General features: G+C 40.3%; 1 protein-coding gene across 1 annotated transcript in view; it reads left to right on the top strand.

The window, feature by feature from the left end:
• The window catches only part of htra1b (HtrA serine peptidase 1b), a 23,411-nt gene extending 3,525 nt beyond the window's left edge, over window positions 1-19,886 (top strand). Inside the window, exons 2-10 of the mRNA XM_051417032.1 lie at window positions 3,489-3,588; window positions 3,845-3,959; window positions 4,568-4,657; window positions 14,237-14,431; window positions 14,575-14,607; window positions 15,391-15,505; window positions 16,205-16,262; window positions 17,780-17,875; window positions 19,248-19,886. Of these exons, the coding sequence (XP_051272992.1) occupies window positions 3,489-3,588; window positions 3,845-3,959; window positions 4,568-4,657; window positions 14,237-14,431; window positions 14,575-14,607; window positions 15,391-15,505; window positions 16,205-16,262; window positions 17,780-17,875; window positions 19,248-19,416 (971 nt within the window). The 3' untranslated portion in view covers window positions 19,417-19,886. The remainder of the gene's footprint in view (window positions 1-3,488; window positions 3,589-3,844; window positions 3,960-4,567; window positions 4,658-14,236; window positions 14,432-14,574; window positions 14,608-15,390; window positions 15,506-16,204; window positions 16,263-17,779; window positions 17,876-19,247) is intronic.
• Window positions 19,887-19,990: the final 104 nt, after the last annotated feature.

The following is a 19,990-nucleotide window of genomic DNA, read 5'->3' as shown; positions in this document are numbered from 1 at the left end:
ATATCCTTCTTGTTGTTTACAAATGGCATTAAAAGACCGAAGCCAACAGGGTGTTAGTCTGTCCGTCTTAACACTTGCTGACTTCCCTACCCTGTCTGTGGCTCTCGGCCCCCAAGCCCACTGATTCCTACTGAAGATGTAAATCTATAGAAACACATACATGTTGCAACCTGTTCTTATTCCCAGGGCGTCAATTACCGATGTTTTGTCCCGCCCCTTGTTGAATATATAGTTTCATTTTTAAAATAGGCACAATCTTTTCCTAAGACAGCTGCTCACTGTAGTCTTTTGGTAACATTTCTCAAACAAGAGGAAATTGGAGATTTATTGGGGACTATATTCAGTGGCGGATTAATACACATTTCCAGCAGCAGGATGGTGTATGTGGGACTGAGTCAAAATAAACTACGGTGTGTGTGTTCATGGTAATTTGAACTCTCCTTGTTGGTGCATTCAAGGACACTGACACCTGAGCAATGATGATTAAAGTGTACCTGCTGCAGCTTTATTCACAGAGTCAGTGTAGAATTGACCCTTCTTGACCTCAATATATACAGTGATGTTACGACACCCGCAGTGTGTTTGAGGTCACTATGCTTCTGCATTCGTCTGACTGGCTCCATTCAGTTCACTTCAAAGCTGCAGCAGCTGGCACACCACTAATCCTCCAGCCAAACACCCAGCCAGCCAAACACACACATAAACACATCAGTGTCTTCCAGGCAGACGGTCCGCTGCACCTGAGGTTGAAGTGAACATTTCACAACAAACAGCTGCTCAGTCTCGAGTAGTAACTCTACAGCAGCCCTGGGAGAGTTCCTCAGTAAAACTTTGTAACAGAGGTGAGACTCGAGTCATGTGAGTTGGACTTGAGTCAGAATTCAGCCTGAATTGGAGTCACATGACTTGGAGTCCAGTCAAACTCAAGTCAGGACTCCAGACTTTATTTGACAAATTGAAAAGAAACTTAACTTGACATAAACATGACTGGTGATTTTCAAAAGTTCATACATTGAAATTGTGCAATCAGGGTCAAGAGTTCTTAAGCAAAGACTGTCAGCTATTTTTGCATTAAATATATAACTATATATATATATTAAATGGAGTTTTGTGGCATGTGCTCTGTTTGGTCTGGAAATACTTTCCGAAAAGTTAAAGTTAAAATGTCAGTATTCAAAGTTAATGTAATGTCTTATGCTTAACCTTGTCCAGAGATTCAGCTGAGCACTCTGAGCTTTTTTGAGCTACATCAGCTCTCACACAGACAATAAGTATATGAGAACTTGAGTTGGATCAGCCTGTAGATAAAAATCTAAAACTTTAATCTGGATTCTGGTAGGTAACAATAAGGTATGCCCAAAAATGGACATAGGAATTCCTGTCAACTTGTTTTTGGCTTCAGGTTCAGATTACAAAAACACTCAAAAGTTGATTTGGCCTGACCGATTGGGGTGTAACCTCGAGACGTGAGCTGCCAGCAACGGGGTTTTGAAGAGATTAAGGGACTAAGGCACAGTCAACATGTTCTGATTAGTTAAACAAAGGGTTTCTTCTTGGAGTCCATAATGGCACCAAGTTTTCAGGGAATACTGTATTTTGCTGTGTTTTTTTAATCCAATTGACAAGAAAAGACAAGGGATTATGGGTATTATGCGATGGATGCAGTTCTCTGTGTTTAGAAAGCCAAGCAGTGAGTCATTAATGACAAAGAATATCACATTTCTGGCCCTTAAAAGCAATAATTAAACTTTACTGACTGTTTGGTTGCACAGGGTTTCCTCTGGGCCAATACATTAAATTACAGTTTTTCTCAATTTACTCCAACTCTGAGTTAAAACTAACTAGCTGACAAAAAAGTAGAAGAAATTCTCGGCTTACTTGTTTTTTTTTTTTGTTTGTTCTGATTTTTAATCTATTAAACCTCTGTCTTTGCTTTGATTAACAGCCAACAGGATGTTAACATTTAAATGCAGCACACTCTGGCCGCATCAGCACAATCCTGATGTGCCACAGAGACTGGGGAAGTAATGAGCACCGTTGCATTACGTTAATGGGAAACAATTGAGGGGCGTATGTTGATGCAGTGAACCATAGTGACACACATTTCTTCTTTTTTCTGTTGTGGTAGAGTCTAATTCAGTTGCTGCTGTCAGGGAGGGTGGAAGGGATTGTCATTATGTCAAATCTTTTTCAACAATTATCTTTTGTCTACTTGTTTCCATGAAAATAATAATAAACAGAGTTTTAAAAAAGAAAAAAACCCATAATGATACACATGTCAATGCTACTGGTGAGTGGGTGCAAAAAGAAAACAATAGCCCCGGATGTTGTTGCTGGCAGTGTGTGTTGCTCTTTAACCTTGAATAGAAACACTGTAGTTTTCCAAACAGGCATGTTCGTATGCACCATGGAGTGCTTTTTACAGCCTGGTTTTAATGTGTGCCTCCATTTGCTGTTCCTGTAGTTGCAATAAGTGAAGTTTCAATCATGTGTGAATCAGCGCCAACTGCTTGTGACTGGTCTGAGTTTTCATCTTAAACAAACATGGCTTTGTTTCCAGTGTGTAACATTGAGGAGGATCTATTGACAGAAATAGAATATAATATTCATAGGAATGTTGTCATTGGTGTGTAATCATTTAGTGAAAATAGAAATCTTCTCCCTGCTTTGAGAAAAAATGTTAACAACACCAAAATGCGCAGATGGGGGAAAGTGTCCCAGCGGGTCAGAGTGGGGAGGGGGCGGGCAACTTACAAATGACCAGTGAAATGAGATAATAAAGATCTGTAGCTGTGACAGATGTTGCAGCACAGCTGGCGTAAAACCAAACCTGGGTTATGTAAGGTGACAGTTATGCATGAACTTTTACAATTTTGTCAAAAAACATCCTAACAACGCTCTCCTGCTATCTCTCCATATCGTTTGAGGATCTGAGTCATTTCCTTTGTTTTATAAGCATTAGTGGGAGCCACAGACAGCCTGCAGCTGTTCTCAGATGTACAGTTCGTATATTGCGCTCCACATCTGGAATCGGTTTAAGACAGCAGCTACAGTTTGGGTCCCATCGCACCATCCTGCACCACGCACAGCCATCACGGTTCAGATGAAACAGGAAATTCAGATTATGCCCCGTAATGGACGAAGTTCGACAATGATTTCCCACGTTAGTGACATTTAGACGTAAATGTTTTTTATCCAACCTGGCAACACAAGCCAACAGTTTTCTCCTCTGACACTGGGATCTGGCAAAGTCCATTACAGTTTTATTTGAGACGTGTACAACAAATGATTGACAGTTCTCTGCTTCATTTAGAGATCGACACAAACTCTTCCAACACTTTGTACGATCCCAGAACTGTGCTACTACTGAGCCAAATCCATTCGACTGTGGTTATGAAGTGATGAGCCAGATGTGGATGCTTTGTGTGTGTGTATGTGAGAGAAAGAGAGTGATACAGTTCATTGACGTTGTGTTTTTCCCTCTTCAGGTCAGCAGAACCCTGACAGTCTTCGTTTCAAGTACAACTTCATCGCTGACGTGGTGGAGAAGATTGCACCTGCTGTCGTTCACATTGAACTGTACCGCAAGTAAGAAAAACTACTGAACCGACAACCTACGCAAAAAACTAGTGGTTTTGTCCATGTTTACAGTCTTTGAAATTATCACTTGGTACATCTTAACACACCTGCAGTTAAACCTATTATAGTACCTCTGTAGTTTAGTGGAGAGGGGTGTAGAAAGAATGTTGTTTTTCTGGTGATCTAGTTGGATTGGTGTCCTCATATTCCTTGTTTGAAGTTGTAAGCCAGAAACATGTTCCTGTCTCTTCTTCTTTCTGCTCAGGATGATATTTTCTAAGCGGGAGGTGGCAGTAGCTAGCGGCTCTGGGTTTGTTGTGTCAGAAGATGGACTCATTGTCACCAACGCCCACGTGGTGGCCAACAAGCACCGAGTAAAGGTACGAAACTGTTGTACAGCTGTAGAGTCAGTGGAGGGGAAAGATACTTACCATGTCATTTATTGTTTCCAAGCATTACAATTACGTGTCCACTTCAGGATTTTGTTTCATGTTTTGAAATTGTTGTTAATATGACATTGAAAGTGCTTTTGAATATCAGGAGCCACTGAGATCTGTTGCTCTGCAATTGGTCAGTGGCCCTCTGCTTTAAAATGAGATGCTGTAGGTATCCCTCTAGTGTCATTTCTGGACGCAGCTGCCCTCAAAGTCAGGGGATGTACGACCATTTCACAACATTAACCAATGAAGCTTTATTTTGGAAGTCTAACTGAATGTAGCGTATTTATTATGGCTAACTTGACCAGAAGTCTCTGATGTTTATCCTATGCTAAGGCCAGAGATACACTTGCATGTAACGCATTGATGTGTGCATCGTGTTTGGACCGTTGGTTTTGCACGTTCTCAGAAATGAACGCGATTATATCTCTGGCCTAAGAGGGACACCTACAGCGTCATACAGTATTTTGAAGCGGAGGACCAGTGACCAAGTGGCAGCATTTGAAGAGTTGCATTCGCTGAGCGGGATGACATTTCTTAATTTCCTCTAGGTGGAGCTGAAGAGCGGAGCCACATTTGACGCCAAGATCAAAGATGTGGATGAGAAGGCCGACATCGCTCTGATCAAGATCGATACGCCGGTGAGCAGTGAGAGAAGGATGGAGAGATAAATGGATGGGAAAGTCCTTATGGCTGTATTTTTATTGTCTGTAGGGACTCTTCCTTTTATCTTCCTTTCAATCTGACATCCAAACAGGGAGTTAGGAGTTCGGGTTAAAATTAGAGTTAGCCCTGAAATTGTTACATTTTGAAATCTGCATTGCGACATCAACTCCTCAGTCTGTTACACTTGATCACATTCCCCTAATGTATCGGCTTCCTCTTTAAAGTCTGCAGAAGTTATTGTAGTTGTAGAAAGGGAGTGTGTGCAGAAGAATATCTGCTGGGTACTACTGGGGGATGCTGAAGGTTCCTTCCTTTGATACAGAGCTGGTCATGTAGTGATTGGGAAAAAGTTTTGGGAATTGATGCATATTAATCAAGAGGAAAGTAGAGTAGCACAAAACAGGAGGAAATTTGTTTGCAATAATACACAAGAAACCTCAACTTGCCTTGATTTTATGATGCAGCACTTTAGTGGCTTTGTGTCCTCTTGTCCTCTTCTCTCCCCTTCTTTCGTCTCCTCTCAGACAGACTTGTTTTTTTCACCCTTTCAGATTCTCTCTTTTTTTATTTTCCAAAACAAATTCAGGTATTTATTCCTTTTTGGAACATGTGCTTTTGCTGAAACAGAAAGCCTGGTTTTAATTTTAGCTCAGTGGGATCTATTGGGCGACTCAGACGAGGCACCTCAGCAAAATAATATGATGTCTCATGAAAGTGGATATCTGAGGAGCAGTTAGGACACAGATGGAACTTTTTTTTGTGGGTTAATTTTGGGTTTCCATTCGTAGCACTTTGTTTTGGTCCAGGGATGACTGGACGGCGGGGTTCTTTTCAGGAAGTGAGATTTTCCACAAAATGTGTGCAATGGAAAAACATTTTAGCATAAGAAGGTCAACGTGTCTCATTTTTGTACTGACATTGGGCAGCCAGAGCTGCAACATCATGCACAAGGTCAGACATTTAATGGGGAATGTGGTGCATTCACACACGTAAAGTTCAGACATTTTGATGCCAGATTCACTCAGAATAGTGCTGAAATATATTATCCCTATGGAGGTTGAGATCCAAAAAGCAACCTGCAACCAAAACAAGTCTGTGACTGGACGTAGGCAGTTAAAACTGTTGGTCTATAAATAGGCTGAATAAGAAAAAAAACAGGGAATAAATTAAGGGAAATGAAGTCCAGCTGTGCTTATGAAAGCAGACAGGATGCATTATGCAACTCTGATCTGGATTCTGTTTTCATAATATAAAAAAAAACCAAGATCTTACAAAACTTTATGATCTTTTAAAGTCTTCAAATAGTATGATAGAAATGTTCTCTTTTTAAGGACCCACACATACCGTGACCCATGAGTTATTCAAGGTATTAATTGTTAATGTTCCACCCACCATAAGTACCCAGAAAACCCAAGATATATACAGAATATGTCAGTTTAATTAAAATTACACTAGAAAAGACTAGATTTGTGTAACACTGAACTGTCTCTGTGCCACCTCCTGTCTGTTACGACAGCAGGTTCAGACCTGCTAATGCCATATATACACAAACATCCTTCCTGCCATCTGGAACTGCAATCAGCAGATCAGTGGAGGATTTTGGGGGGTTGATGATGCTTCCATAGAGTCACACAAAATGCAAAAGAATAGAAACATCATGTGCATGACTGTGCTATTTGGAAACTTATATGTTTCCTTCCTGTCAGGGTAGAAAAACATCTGAAATAAATGAATTTAGCTGGAAAACTGGAAGCATAAAAAAGTGTGATCTGTCGAAAAAGTAAATTTGCCAATAACAAATTACAGGTTTGGGTATGTTATTAAAGATAGGCCAAGTTTTGGACAGGATTGCACTTAAAGGTAAAAATACTCTAACTGAGGCTATATAATTTGCTGTTTTTCAGATAACCATATATGGCAGTGTATGTGTTCATACAAGTATGCATTTTCCATTATCTCATGCAGGCGCCACTATCTAGAGATCTGACAGATAAGTTCCTATATTTGCCACCGGTGTCTAAGTCTAATGTGTGTCCGATTTAACTTCAGGCAGAATGAGAGCAGCCCAAACACAGACAAACCATTAAGTCAAGACACAGGGACACTGAGAGTGCAGGGTGTGAGTTCATGTTTGCCGGTCAGACAGAGACCATCATGGTTTTCCTCTTGCATGTTTGGGCGGGGCAGTGGGGTGCAACTGGAGCTTCAGGTCATGAAATTGTGCCAAAATTCACAAACTGCTCAGCACTTGTGGTTGTGGTTTACATGCACACAAAAAACAAAACTGTACTCCTGCACAAATGAATTAATCCTCCAACCTCTCCCACACACACTTCTCTCTGGCATGAAAGTTCGTCCCATCTTGTCTGATGAAGTTTCACAATGAGCATATCCTCAGAAGAAAACAGGAAGTAGTTTGACATTAAAATATCATGAAGAAAACCGATTAAGGACAATTCTGGTTGTTTACACTCAGGGTCCTATTTTTCTAGATCAGTCCTCTGTCCCTGTTAATTATGATGTCGATTATATCCTGAATAAGCAGCTAAATTGAATTTAGTCAGGCATCAAGAAGAGTGAACAAATCCATCGTAAACAAACTGCCCTACAGGATCTAAACCACTGATTCAGAAATAAAAAGCAAAAATTAGAGTACTCCAAGTGTCCACTGACGCTATCAGAAATAGTGTCTCATGGGATCTCATATTTCCCCTCTCACTGACATTTTTCTTTGTTCTCTCTCCTAAAAAATGTCTCTCAGAGGGGAAATATAAGACTCCATCAGAACTTTATTCTGACAGTTAAATCGTCATTTTTAAAGATTAAATCCCAGGAGAAAAAGATGTGACTGTCCAATATAGGAATAACAGGAATATTGGCCGAGGCACTTCTCAATAAAACCTCACAGTCCGAGTGCGTAGATAGTGCCGGTCAGCGTTAAACAGCTTTTAGGTGTAATTGCAGCAGTAAATCGTTTACAGACAAAGCAGTCAGACGTGTGGCTGCATGTTCAGGGCAGATACATTTCTATCAGAGGAGATTTTATTAAAGCAGAGACATAGCGGCTTTGTTCACATCCTTGACCTTCAAGCTCAATTCTGACTACTCAGACTACCACTCTATCTACTCAGTTGTCTTCTGTTGCCTTGGAATTATGATTGTCATCTCGACATAACCCAAACTGTCCTCTTGCGATCTCAAGATAAAAAAGGTTTTGACGGAGTCTCTGCCAGACTGTAGTTCTACAATAACTCTTATATGATGTCAAATGTGGACTGGCAGCAATTGGTTACCAGACTAGAAGTCTACTGAGCAAATGTGAAACACCTGTGTGGGTGTGCAGAGCTTTTAGGACCAGCTAAGATGATAGTCAGTCAGTAGTTATTCTGCAGCAGGGGCTCAGCAGCCTCCCAGTGAACACAGCTGGACTGGGACCGAACACAGCCTCCGAGACCAACAGATGCCAGTTTTATGACAATGCAGTACCAAGGTGATTTACAGTGGCTCCAACCAAGACTCTGACTCTGGGGATGACAAGGATGGGTTCAGGCAAGGACAGAAGAGGTGTCAGGAGAGGGGCATGAGGGAGGTTGGGCACCCACCTCCGGAGGCCTGAGCAGGGGTTAGCGCAGGGTCAGCACAGGGTTGCCAGGAGTCAAATCTGGCAAGAAAACCACCTCAGTGTTGTTGGACTGAGGGCGGACTGGATGCTACAATGACTCACTTTGGCCTCTTGAGGTAGAAAGTGGTATTACAAGACTAGCCAGGGCTAGCTGGTTAGCATGTAACGTCTTTGATATAACGTCAAAACTGTTACTTCCTCGCATTCTTTTGATCATTTTTGTTCATTTTTGAATGCGATAAAATAAAAGTCTTAGCTCCTTTAAACACATCTGGATAAATCCCACTAAATAGAATCATGTTTTTTAAATTATTACTTATTATACAAGTATGTGTCTGCAGTGTTGGCTGTACTGTTGCTACTGAGGCAGGTATCCTCTGAGCATGTGCAGACAGGAACTCTCTGGTTTTGTTTTGAGTCTTAACTCATCCAGTAAAGCCTTGTGGCAATATTCCACCTTGATCCAGCATCGATCATTTTCCATGACATGAGTCCATGAGCTGCTTATGAAAGTGCTCTCAGCTGATCTGATCCGCTCATAGGATTTAACAGACCAGGACGTCTGAAGGCCAACAGCAGCATCTGATCCATACTGGTACTACTAATACTGTTAATACAACTGTTGATAGAATCACTGCTGCTACTGCAGACACTTTCAGCTTGAACATCTGAAGTGAATCAATTCAGCTGGAGTAATGGAAGAATTATGGTCTCCCAAAGAGCAGGAGAGATCATTTTAAAGTTAGAGAGATTTAAATAATATTTATTCCCTCAGCGAATTCCTTGCAGAGTTGGCAGTTCCCCGCTCTGGTTGTTAACCAGACAACTAAACGGCCTGGTTCTGCCCAGGGTGAAATAAGCAAGAGAGGAAGGAGTGGGAGACCAAATAAGAAATGACAATGAAAAGACAACATTTCATTTCCCTTGCATGTTTTTTTTATGTTCTTGTGTTAATCAAGTGTCAGAGTATATGGATATGTTGAATGTGTGCAATAGGCCCTTTCCACAGCAGACATGTTGACCTGTCATCATAAGAAAAGCACAGTTGTTATTGCTCTGTTCTATTCAAGTGTCCCAGTAAGTTGTGAAATGTGACTGTGGGCCGGCATGCACAATACCAAGACCCTGAAACTAAAGCAGCCAAATGGAATTCAGCCCATCAGTAATTCTATTATTTAAAACTCAGCTTTTCCTGTTGTGACATGTGAAAATATCTGTGGTAAAAAGGTTGATCGCTGCCCAGGGTGGGGCACAATCAGCACAAATACTATCTGCACTCTGACTTTTGATTAACACAAAATTAACATTTAGAGAAACATGTGAAGAAAAAATACAAAAAATAGCAAACAGTTTCCTTTTTACACATCCAGCAGACAAACAGCAACATAAGCATTTGTGTGGAGTCTTCTCTCTGCTGTGGTTTGTCTCCACCAAACCTCCATATTAGAAGTAAGCATTATTCACCTGTGACACACTGCAGTCCCGTTGAACAGTTTACAGTAAAAGCTGTAGATTTTACTGAGTAACTAAATACATTGTTTCTGTTTCAGTGCTTTGAGTGCTAAAAACTAAATTCTGTTGACCTCCATTCTACTGGGGTGGCAGCAGAGGTAAATATGCTTGTTACAAAAGCTTGTTACATAAAAAGAAAACTATCTGCATGGCTTGATACCACTATGAGTGAGACATTTTTCTGGGTTAACTGTAACATGCTTACTGTACTTGAGATTGTATGCATGATGGATGAATGGACTGCGAAAGAGAGATAATGAGAAGGACAGAATGATGAGAGAAGAAGACAGGAGGGATGAACAAAACCACTGCTTTGTTTCTTGTTGTGGTCTTTGTGTTTGGTTGCTTTGTTGCACTCTGCTGTGTTGGCGTCTCTTAAATTACCACTGAACACAGCCCCTCGGCTTTGTAATCTCACCCTGGACAAAGTGCTGTCATCCTGAAAACCACAGAGCGAGAAACATGGTCATTTTCCTGGTGGGTGGAGCTCAGCAGGCTGTCTGTTGGACGGATGTTCAGATGATTCTGGTGCCGGGTTGAGGACGGGCGAACAGAGGAGCTTTATGTTTAACCGATGGAGTAAAGCTCTGATTAGTAGAGCTGAATGAATCCATTCATAACCATCTTGTTTATGGCTGTATATGCTTGATGGTGATTTAGGAGAGAGTTCATTTGTGTGCATGTATGCCCTTGTCCTCATTAGGATAACTAATGCAGTTTCCCATTGGGATTCATTATATAAGTAAGTTGTAATAAACATTCTATGAATCAAACTCTGCCAATAGAAATTATTATTAGCAGGAAAAAAGTATGTAAACATAGTGTTAAAGAGTAAATATGTAAACACAAAAAATGTTTCAACTGGTAAAAAATAATATATTATAGGTATGACATAATAGTAGACAGGGCTTTGTGATATAATCAAATTAATCAAATTAAAAATAATTTGATTATCAAATTAAAAATAATTTGATTACAACAACTGACGACTGCATGTTAGATAAAACTCAACCAACCTCGTAGTCTCCTGTGAAGGGTTCCATGTCCTCTGACGTTTACATTTATGTGTCTGCCTTTTGTACAACAGTGTCAATTTAATTAATTGAGAACCTTTGTGGAGATCTGAGGGGAAACAGGCTGTGTTAGGTATCAATTGGGGAACTATATTTTGATTTTACTGGTGTGGATGGAAGAGTTAACAGAGAGGTACATGGAGGCTGCAATGAATGCACACTTTAAGATCAAACTTTGGCTTCTGTTTCAGGCTCCACATTTTATTTTGCTTTGTCATACGCCATGACTCACACAGACCACAGGACACACACTTTCTTTCTCTCTCTCTCTCTCTGATACACATGCACACACATAGAGACTAATGCACACACTCCACATGCCAAGATGTTGGTCATGTACAGATGTGTTGAGCATTCCTGCGGTGCATGTCAATCGAATGGAGAGAAAAAGAGTGTGCGTTTCATCTTCATTCATTTGTCTGGAAAGGTCTTCATCACTCAACAGCTGCTCTTAGATGTAAAAAACATCTGTCACATCTGCCTGCATCTGTTTTCCTCCGTGTTGTCATCTCTCTGCTTCATTTCATGTACCATTCACTCCTTCTTCCACACCTTCTCACCTTGTTCCTCCTTCTCTTTCACTCTTGATACTTATGTTTCTACCCCTCTCTCTCTCCCTCTTACTAAACCCTACCAAAAGTGGGTCAGAGTCTTAAGGTTTATGTTACTTAACAGAGGAAATGGGCAACAGATGTGTCTGTCATCACCGGGGAAACAAGATGCACACACGCACATACTGACAGACAAACAGACGCTTGTCGTGCTCTGTGGAGCGTGACGTTGATGAAAGTTGGGTCCTAACATCACGGCTGCTTTATGTCTGACTTTTTCTGCACAGCGTCACATCTGGGGCCGAAGTAGGTTAGTAGGACGACATACAGCAAGCCAGCACGCAGTTCACGGAGGGTCGGCCAATCAGCTAACTCCACGACTGAGGGCTGGAGCCGAAGCCAAAGTGTCTTAAGATCATAGATGTTTTGAAAGAGCTGGACACTGCACAGCAAGTCAGCCTCGCTGCCAGTTTGTCCCAGCACTGCAACAAAAAAACTCTTGTGGACCAAAAAGCATTTATTTTTCCTTAGGCCGCCATTAAAAGGGACTGCAAAACTGTTGACAGAACGCACCGAATCACACACACATACAGTACACTCCAAAACTCCTCTGAGCCTGATTCAGATATTTTCTAACTCCCGATTGTTAGATACAACTGTGTGACAGATTTTTTTCTCATCAAGTTCCAGCCATTTCCAATCAGTAAGAACACAAAGAAAAGTAGAAATACTAAAATATAACCAACACTGTTGTAACTTTGGCAGAAAATGTGAGGCTGACAAATACATGATACTAATAGAGTTAGTGGAGGCTGAATGGGGCTCATTGTCACATGTTCTTGTCTTGTAAAATCAAGGCAAAATTAATTAGCGGTGGCAAAGCAAACAGCAATCTGAGAGTTTCCTTTAATAAAGTGCGAGAGAGAGAGAGAGAGAGAGAGAGAGAGAGATTGAAGAGTGGCAGTGAGCAAAATAGAGACTAATGAAATTCTATTAAAGTATTTTAACAGATTATTACATACAAAATGTTTTACTGGTCTCTTCACGTTCAGTGGCAACATGAACTTTGTATGAGAGTGTGTGTGTGTGTGTGTGTGTTGTGTGTGTGTGTGTGTGTGTGTGTGTGTGTGTGTGTGTGTGTGTTTGCAGTCAGGCACACTCAGCTTTTACATGACAGCACTGGAAACTGCAGTGGCACGGATAGAAATGTTTATAATCCAGGGCCCCTGGTTAGCTCAGTGGGTAGAGCTGGCATCCCATTTACCAAGGCTGAGTCCTTGCTGCAGCAGCCCAGGGCTCGAATCCGACCTGTGGACATTTGCTGCATGTCATCCCCTCTCTCTCTCTGCCCCCTCCTCCTGTCTACCCTCAGCTGTCACTATCAATAAAAGGCAATAAAAGCCCCAGAAAATACTTCTTTAAAAAAAGAAATGTTAATAATTCAGCCAGTTAATCAGAGACCTGCAGCCATATAAACAACAGTACAAATAAAAATCTGTTTTTACAAACTTATCCAGCGAGACTTGTTCTGGATTTCTCTTTCCATCTTAGAAATTAGTTTGGACCGCAAAATCACATCACACTCATGCTGTAATGACACATGGGTGTGATAAATTTCTTTGGCAATGCGGGTTACTGTGCACATTTACATGCAGACAGGCTGGCAGCTAGAAGAGTGCTAAAGCAACAGGCCCGACAGCATTAAACTGTAGGAAACTGCCGTGCCAACTGATCATATGTTGGTAAGAATCAATTGATCTGATGCTTGCTCCTTTAAAGTTTTAGTTCTAAGATTTGCACACACAATGTATTTGCATTCTTTGATTGCATTTCTATATAGTTTTATCATCGTTATGATGTCTGTAAAATTGCATTAGAAAATTGCATTCACAGGAAACAATGTTGGAAAGTTTGCATGTTTTACAAATATCCTGCATTCACTTTATCTTCCTTCTGACTTCTTTCACAAATCTTACAGGAAGACGTTTTAGTGGGTGTGTTAACATTAAACAGGTACCACTGTTTCTTATTCAGTGTGGCTTTTGTGAATAATACTTGTAGTAGTTGTAATGAATGAACCAGGAGAACCAGTATGCTTTTGGAGGAGGACACACACACTTCTGAGTGTCAGGTTGGCTCTTTCTTACAGAATAAAAACCTAAACAGAACAAACTGAAGGATTTACAGTTAGATGTCTAACACACAGACACACTGCGAGTCTGACTGACACATTGGTCAGTCCTGCTGGAAACCAGGCTGAGGGGCTGAAATGAGCTGTCGTTAATGGTGATTTGCAGTGTACAGTTTGGTTAGAGTTTGGGTTGGGGATGATGAAGACAAGCCTCGTCCAGACTGAGAGCTGACTCAGCTCTCCACAGGAAATCCGCGTCTGTCTCCAACAGCTTAAAGAGAATAAACTGCTGTTTACCTCGGAGTGTGTGTGTGTGTGTGTGTGTGTGTGTGTGTCCAGTGACCATGTGGGTGTTCCTTTATATGGCGGTCGTCAACTGTGGTCCTTTAATTCTCCTTCTTCTCCAAATTTAGACGAAAAACCCAACATGATAAAGGGAATGGACTAAACAGTGTCGGGCTAACTAAACTAAACCATTGTTTGTTACTATAAATTTCGATGGAAGTGTTACAGATTATAGAGTCTATTAACTTTTTATTGTCAGCTGTCTTTGGCCATTATTCCAAACAACAAAGCTCTGTATTTTGTGGTGGTTGTGTCTCAAACTGCATCCTTTCTTTAACCATATTTCTCTGTTTCCCTCCCCTGTGTGTTTGGTGGAGCAGATGAAGCTGCCGGTGCTGTTGCTCGGCCGGTCGGCGGACCTGCGTCCTGGCGAGTTTGTTGTCGCCATAGGCAGCCCGTTCTCCCTGCAAAACACCGTCACCACCGGCATTGTCAGCACCACGCAGAGGGGAGGCAAGGAGCTGGGCCTCCGCAACTCTGACATGGACTACATCCAGACAGACGCCATCATCAACGTGAGTGGAGACTCAAACAGCAATCTTCTAAATTAGTCAAAAATATCAAATAAAATATTATATTTTTCTGATTCTTTAATGGAGATGTAATATTATCTTTGCTTTTACATTCTTTTTTTGCTTATGCTTTTGTTTTCTTGCAGTACGGCAACTCTGGAGGACCACTAGTTAATCTGGTAAGATTTCTAATTTGTCCAAAGATTACCAATGCATTACTTTATTTTAACATATTTCATACTGCATGTCAGAAAGCTCTTCTACCAGTATTGTTTGTTACATGCACACTTAATACTTAAATTCAGTGTTGCATTTCTGCAGTAGATGACATTTTGTAATTTTACTAGCTACTAACAGACCCATTACACTTTTTGGCTATAGATTAAATACTAACCAGATCAATTAGATCATGTATGGTAGCATGTTGCTTTAACTCAACCGGGCGGATGGAAGAAAAAATGCAGTGAAGGGGCCTGAGGAAACAGAAATGTGGGTGGAGTGTATTTAATGTGTTTTCACCTCTTGTTTGGGGTCGGAAGCTGAAATTGAATGTTCTGGAGAAAGTTATGTCATGTATTGCTTATATCACCCTGAGATTCAAGTTAATTTAATTCTTAGATCCCATCTTACTATCTTTGAAACCGGGACAGAAACACAGTTTCTTATTACTTGGATCACATCCATATGTTGCGAAACAGAGATATACGTAATCTCATATAAACAATCACCAAGGCCCATAAAGACCTTATTAGGAAAGGTAAATAAAGAGTTTAGGTAATGCTTGGCAAATAGTCGTAGTCCACAGCTGACTCTGATTATACATTTGTTTTCAGCTGGCTGTGTTAAACAAAGAACAATGTGGCGTCAGAAATGCTGTTTAACAAGCTTCCTGAGGAAATTTGACTTTTACTATTGGGCGTTATTGACAGCCAAATAATGCGTGTGGTTTTGTGTATGTGCAGGATGGAGAGGTGATTGGCATCAACACCCTGAAGGTCACAGCAGGAATCTCTTTCGCCATCCCCTCAGACAAGATCAGACAGTTCCTGGCAGAGTCACATGACAGACAGATCAAAGGTTCGCAACAGTTCCACTCTTTGTTTCCTGCCAAAAGCTGCATATTCACTGATTCTTACATTCCTAATGAGGTAAAAGGAGTACATACTTTTATAAGGATTTTAATGTGGAAATTATAAGGGGTTTTTTTAAGAAAAAACATGTCAGACACATATTATTTTTCCAAGCAGACTATTAAAGTATGTCATAATACATGTCTACATGTCTGGAGGGGATCTTATAGTTAGCCAGTTAAATACAGAAAGTCTGCGAAGTTTGCACATTATCAGCATTGCAGACATTATCAGAAGATGTCTTACATTTCTGGAGTTTTTATATACAGCAGTGTCTTGTAATGCCAAGTATTTGGCATGCCAGAAATGAAAAATAATGAGTAAAACCTACATCCTGTTAGGAGTAAAATGTGGCCTGCTTCAGCAGCTAGTAAAGTCGTCTGAAATTGGAATTTCCCTGTTGAGCCAGAAGTACATTAAAAGTCTTTTTATTGGTGTAATTTTCTCTCCACCATTACACACAGTTTAATGGTTTATACTTGTAGGTGCTGTAAACTGTGTAAATCTGTGAAAATGATTCCTAACAATTTCCTAATATTATACATATTATATTATATAATATTGTTTCAGGTACAGAGGAAGATATTCGCAGTAGGCAGAATGTTTTCTCAGCTTTACAAACTGCACATTTCCCTATGTTCTCCAGGTAAAACATTCCAGAAGAAGAAATACATCGGTGTCCGAATGATGACTCTCACTCCAACGTAAGTTTCTGGGTCTGAGGACATCTTAACATTTTCATCAAATGATATGAACATCTCTTTAGTTTTTGTGATTAATGTGATTTTGGTAAAATATTTTTTTTGTTTACACTTTACTTCAATAAAACTGATATATAACCCATACAGTCCTAGGTTTTCTCATACATGTTGTGAGAATAAAATGGCATTATCTCTTTTATTTCTGTTAGATCAGACTGTTCAGCTGTGTAAAAAACAACAACAAAGGCACTAAAATATGAGAATTCATGTAGTGAGATAAGGCAGTCTGATATAACTCCCCAGATTCTTGAACAGTTGTTTCTCAATCCTTTCATACATAACAAGGGTGGTGAACGTATCGGAAATGTGACCTCAGCTTTAGATATCTGCCGTTAAATGATGCGTTTAAATAGGAATGTCAAGTCAACCCAGGCCAGGTCTGAAGCCTGCAGGTCAGAGCAACGCCCAAGCTGCCCCTCCAGAGTGGGTCACTGTAGGAAACACCCCAAAGCAGCATAACAAGCTTCACTTTATGACAGCTTATTAATTGTAAACATACCAGTGGGTTTTAGCCTTTTCATCCACCATATGTTACAATAATGACTATTTTTGCAAAGCATATCATCATTTTATAGATTGATTTCTTTCCCTACTGGCAACTTTTTACTACAAGGAGAATAAACTGGGAGGAATTTGAGGCTAAGGTAAAAGGTAATGACATTACTATTACAGTGAACATTTCATCAATTTTATATTTTTGTTAAATTCATTATCATATTGTGATGCAGTTGCAAGCTGAGACAGCATTGGAAAATATGACTGCTGCTGCATTAAAGGACTGTGTGACACATGAGAATAGCAACCCTTTTAATGTAAAACATGCCCCAATTCTACATTGCTGTCTTCTTGATTTCTGTTTGCTGAAACCTCAGCTCATGAATGCCGTGGTTTCTGTCGAGTGAATATCAATTCTTACACATGACACCGTTTTTTAAAATAAGGAATAAGTTTTGGACTGCATTAATAATATTGAACATTTAATTTAGGTTTAGTCCTGCCTATAGCCTATAGAACATGTTGTAGTTTACTGACTAAATGTTCATGACAAATGACCTATGTATGAACTATCTAATGTTTTCAAGTCTCTGGAAGTTGATTTTCATTGTAAACAGAAATAAACAGAAACCCCTGTGTGCACCTGGATCTTGTTAGCTAGTATTGGGAAGATCTGTTAGGCCTACAGTTTGAATAAACATTGTAGCTGAATGATACAGGTGCCCTGTGGACCAATCAGCAACAAGACGCTTCATTAAAATCAGATCTGTATTGTTGAAGTTGCAGCTTTGCAAAGCCTGAAGGTTGAGTGTCACGATTAATCAGAGCAGCGCTTTGCATGTTGTGATTTAAAATGAGTCACAAAGCATCACTTCAAGCTGAATTAAAATCAGACTGGCGTGTTCCAGACAGTAAGTACAAAACCTCATATTTTGGCTGTTTTTCTCCTCTTTTTCTCCCTTCAGGCTGGCTAAAGAGCTGAAGGAGAGGCAGTCAGACTTCCCAGATGTCACCTCCGGGGCGTATGTCATTGAGGTCATCAGCCGGACTCCAGCTGAGGCGTGAGTTTCTCTCTTATTTCCACATTATCTGGTGTAAGGCCCAATATGTCAAATCAACAAGCTATATTTTCACAGCCAAGTTAAAGGATCTTACGATATGTAATGCATTCATCATCTGCACATTCAGTAATGGAGTTTGTCACATGGGAAAATAGATAGAAGGGTGGATGCCGGTTGTTTCCAGACTCACTGCTGTAGAATATATTTTGTCCCTGGAAAGATTGTTGGTATCCACATGAAAAGCTTGTTGAAGTTGAAGTTGAAACCGTAGCTTTCCACCTGAAACATAGCAGGTCGAGTTTGTTTTCTTGTTGTCTGGAGGGTTAATGTGGAACACAGGCAGGAGTCAGGATGAGGACCTGATCTTGCTGAAAGGACTTTTATTAGATTTGAACTTACTGTGTGTGAAGAGTGCAGGATGTGGAAAGTTCACTTCTGGTTTTAAAGCTGGGCTGAAATTTGGCAGTGAGGGCAGAATTATGAATGTTTCCCACCTAGACTGTCCAACTCACTCTGGCAAGGAGGACAAACTGCATTCAGTCATTTAAGGAACAAGAAGAGACTGCTTTGGGTTCACCTCAGGAGCTAACTGAATACTGTGAGACATTGAACAGCTAGGAATCACTCAGAGAGCACATGCACATGGGAAATCAAGGCTACACTGGCCTCTAAATGTGTGATTTTAATAAAGGAAAATGTTGAGAAATTGTGTCTAGATCCAGATCTACATCGAATACACAATTTCTAATTGCGTTACCATGTCTTTTGTGGTCTACATGTGGCAGGTTGTATTTATTCAAATAATTGAAGTAGGGTTCAGGAGACCATGGCCTAACCATATTCAACACATTTGTGACTTGCTGCTTTATTTATAAAGCAAATTAAAGGAAACTTCACATCTTCACGTCAAGTATTTCTCTATAACATTATTATGTATTGTTATAAATGACTACATAAGCAACAAACAAGGGCCAAGTGGCACAAAGTACAATATTATATTCTCAGACACATAAAGAAAGTTTTAAAAGAGATATAACCTGAGATATTCTGCTGAAGACAAACACAAACCTGGGCTCAAATGAGCTGAAATATAATCATTTATTTAGCAGGTTTGGGGTTGCCACTAGCTACTGCTGCAGAATTAGGAAATGTACCTTTAAATGACAAGCTTGTGAATGAATCTGTAACTATTATCTCCATCTAGTGGTAGCCGGTAGGAATCGCAGCAACCCTGCACATATATTGTGGTCACTTCGTAAAAATGATACGTAATGAATATTTAATGTAATGTTGTGGAAACCAACTATACGCCCCAAATGCCTAATTTCGTTTGTAACATGTGTCAACCTTCCCTCTTCTTTCTTGGCGACAGAGCTGGACTGCAGGAGAGTGACGTCATCATCAGTATCAATGGCGAGCGAATCACCTCGGCCACTGATGTCAGTGCCGCCATAAAGCGGGAGGAGAGGCTGCGAACAGTGGTGAGGCGAGGCAACGAGGACGTCATCCTCACCATCGTCCCCGAGGAGATCGACCCTTGACCTCTCAGCTGAATGAACAACAACGCAACGACCCAACCAGTCAACCAATCCCGAGCTGGCTCTCAGTGTTTTTCAACCAATCATGAACACTTTGAAAAACCAACCAACCAACAGGGGTGTGTGTGTGTCTGGGGCCACACCTACTGTGTTTAAGAACTTGTAATTATTAGTACTACTACTACACACACACCTTCAAAGGTCCACCTTCGTAACCCTGGGAACTGAAGCTTCGACCCTGTTGTCATACTTCTCATATTAGTTTGAATTTTTCTTCTAATCCCAATTAACTTTCCATCATCACAGACTTTTTATATTCTACTAACATCATCTGTCGCTACAAAGCGGTTACTGCAGGTTACCGTAGTTCTGTTTTATTGTGTATGTTCTTGATGGAATATTTTTTTAATAGTATTTTTGTCTGTATGTGTTTGACAGTTTTTCAAAAAAGGGGAATAAAATTATTTTCAAAAGTGTTGTCTTCTTGACCATGTTGTTGAAAGAACTGCCAGTCGATGTTTGATTCATTATATTAATATTATAATTCATTATTATATATTTGATCATAAATCATCAT

This window comes from Dicentrarchus labrax, unplaced genomic scaffold (assembly GCF_905237075.1).
Source record: "Dicentrarchus labrax unplaced genomic scaffold, dlabrax2021, whole genome shotgun sequence".
NCBI classification, from domain to species: Eukaryota; Metazoa; Chordata; class Actinopteri; family Moronidae; genus Dicentrarchus; species Dicentrarchus labrax.
The sequence above is the reverse complement of the archived record's forward strand: the minus strand, read 5'-3'. Positions and strand labels throughout refer to the sequence as shown.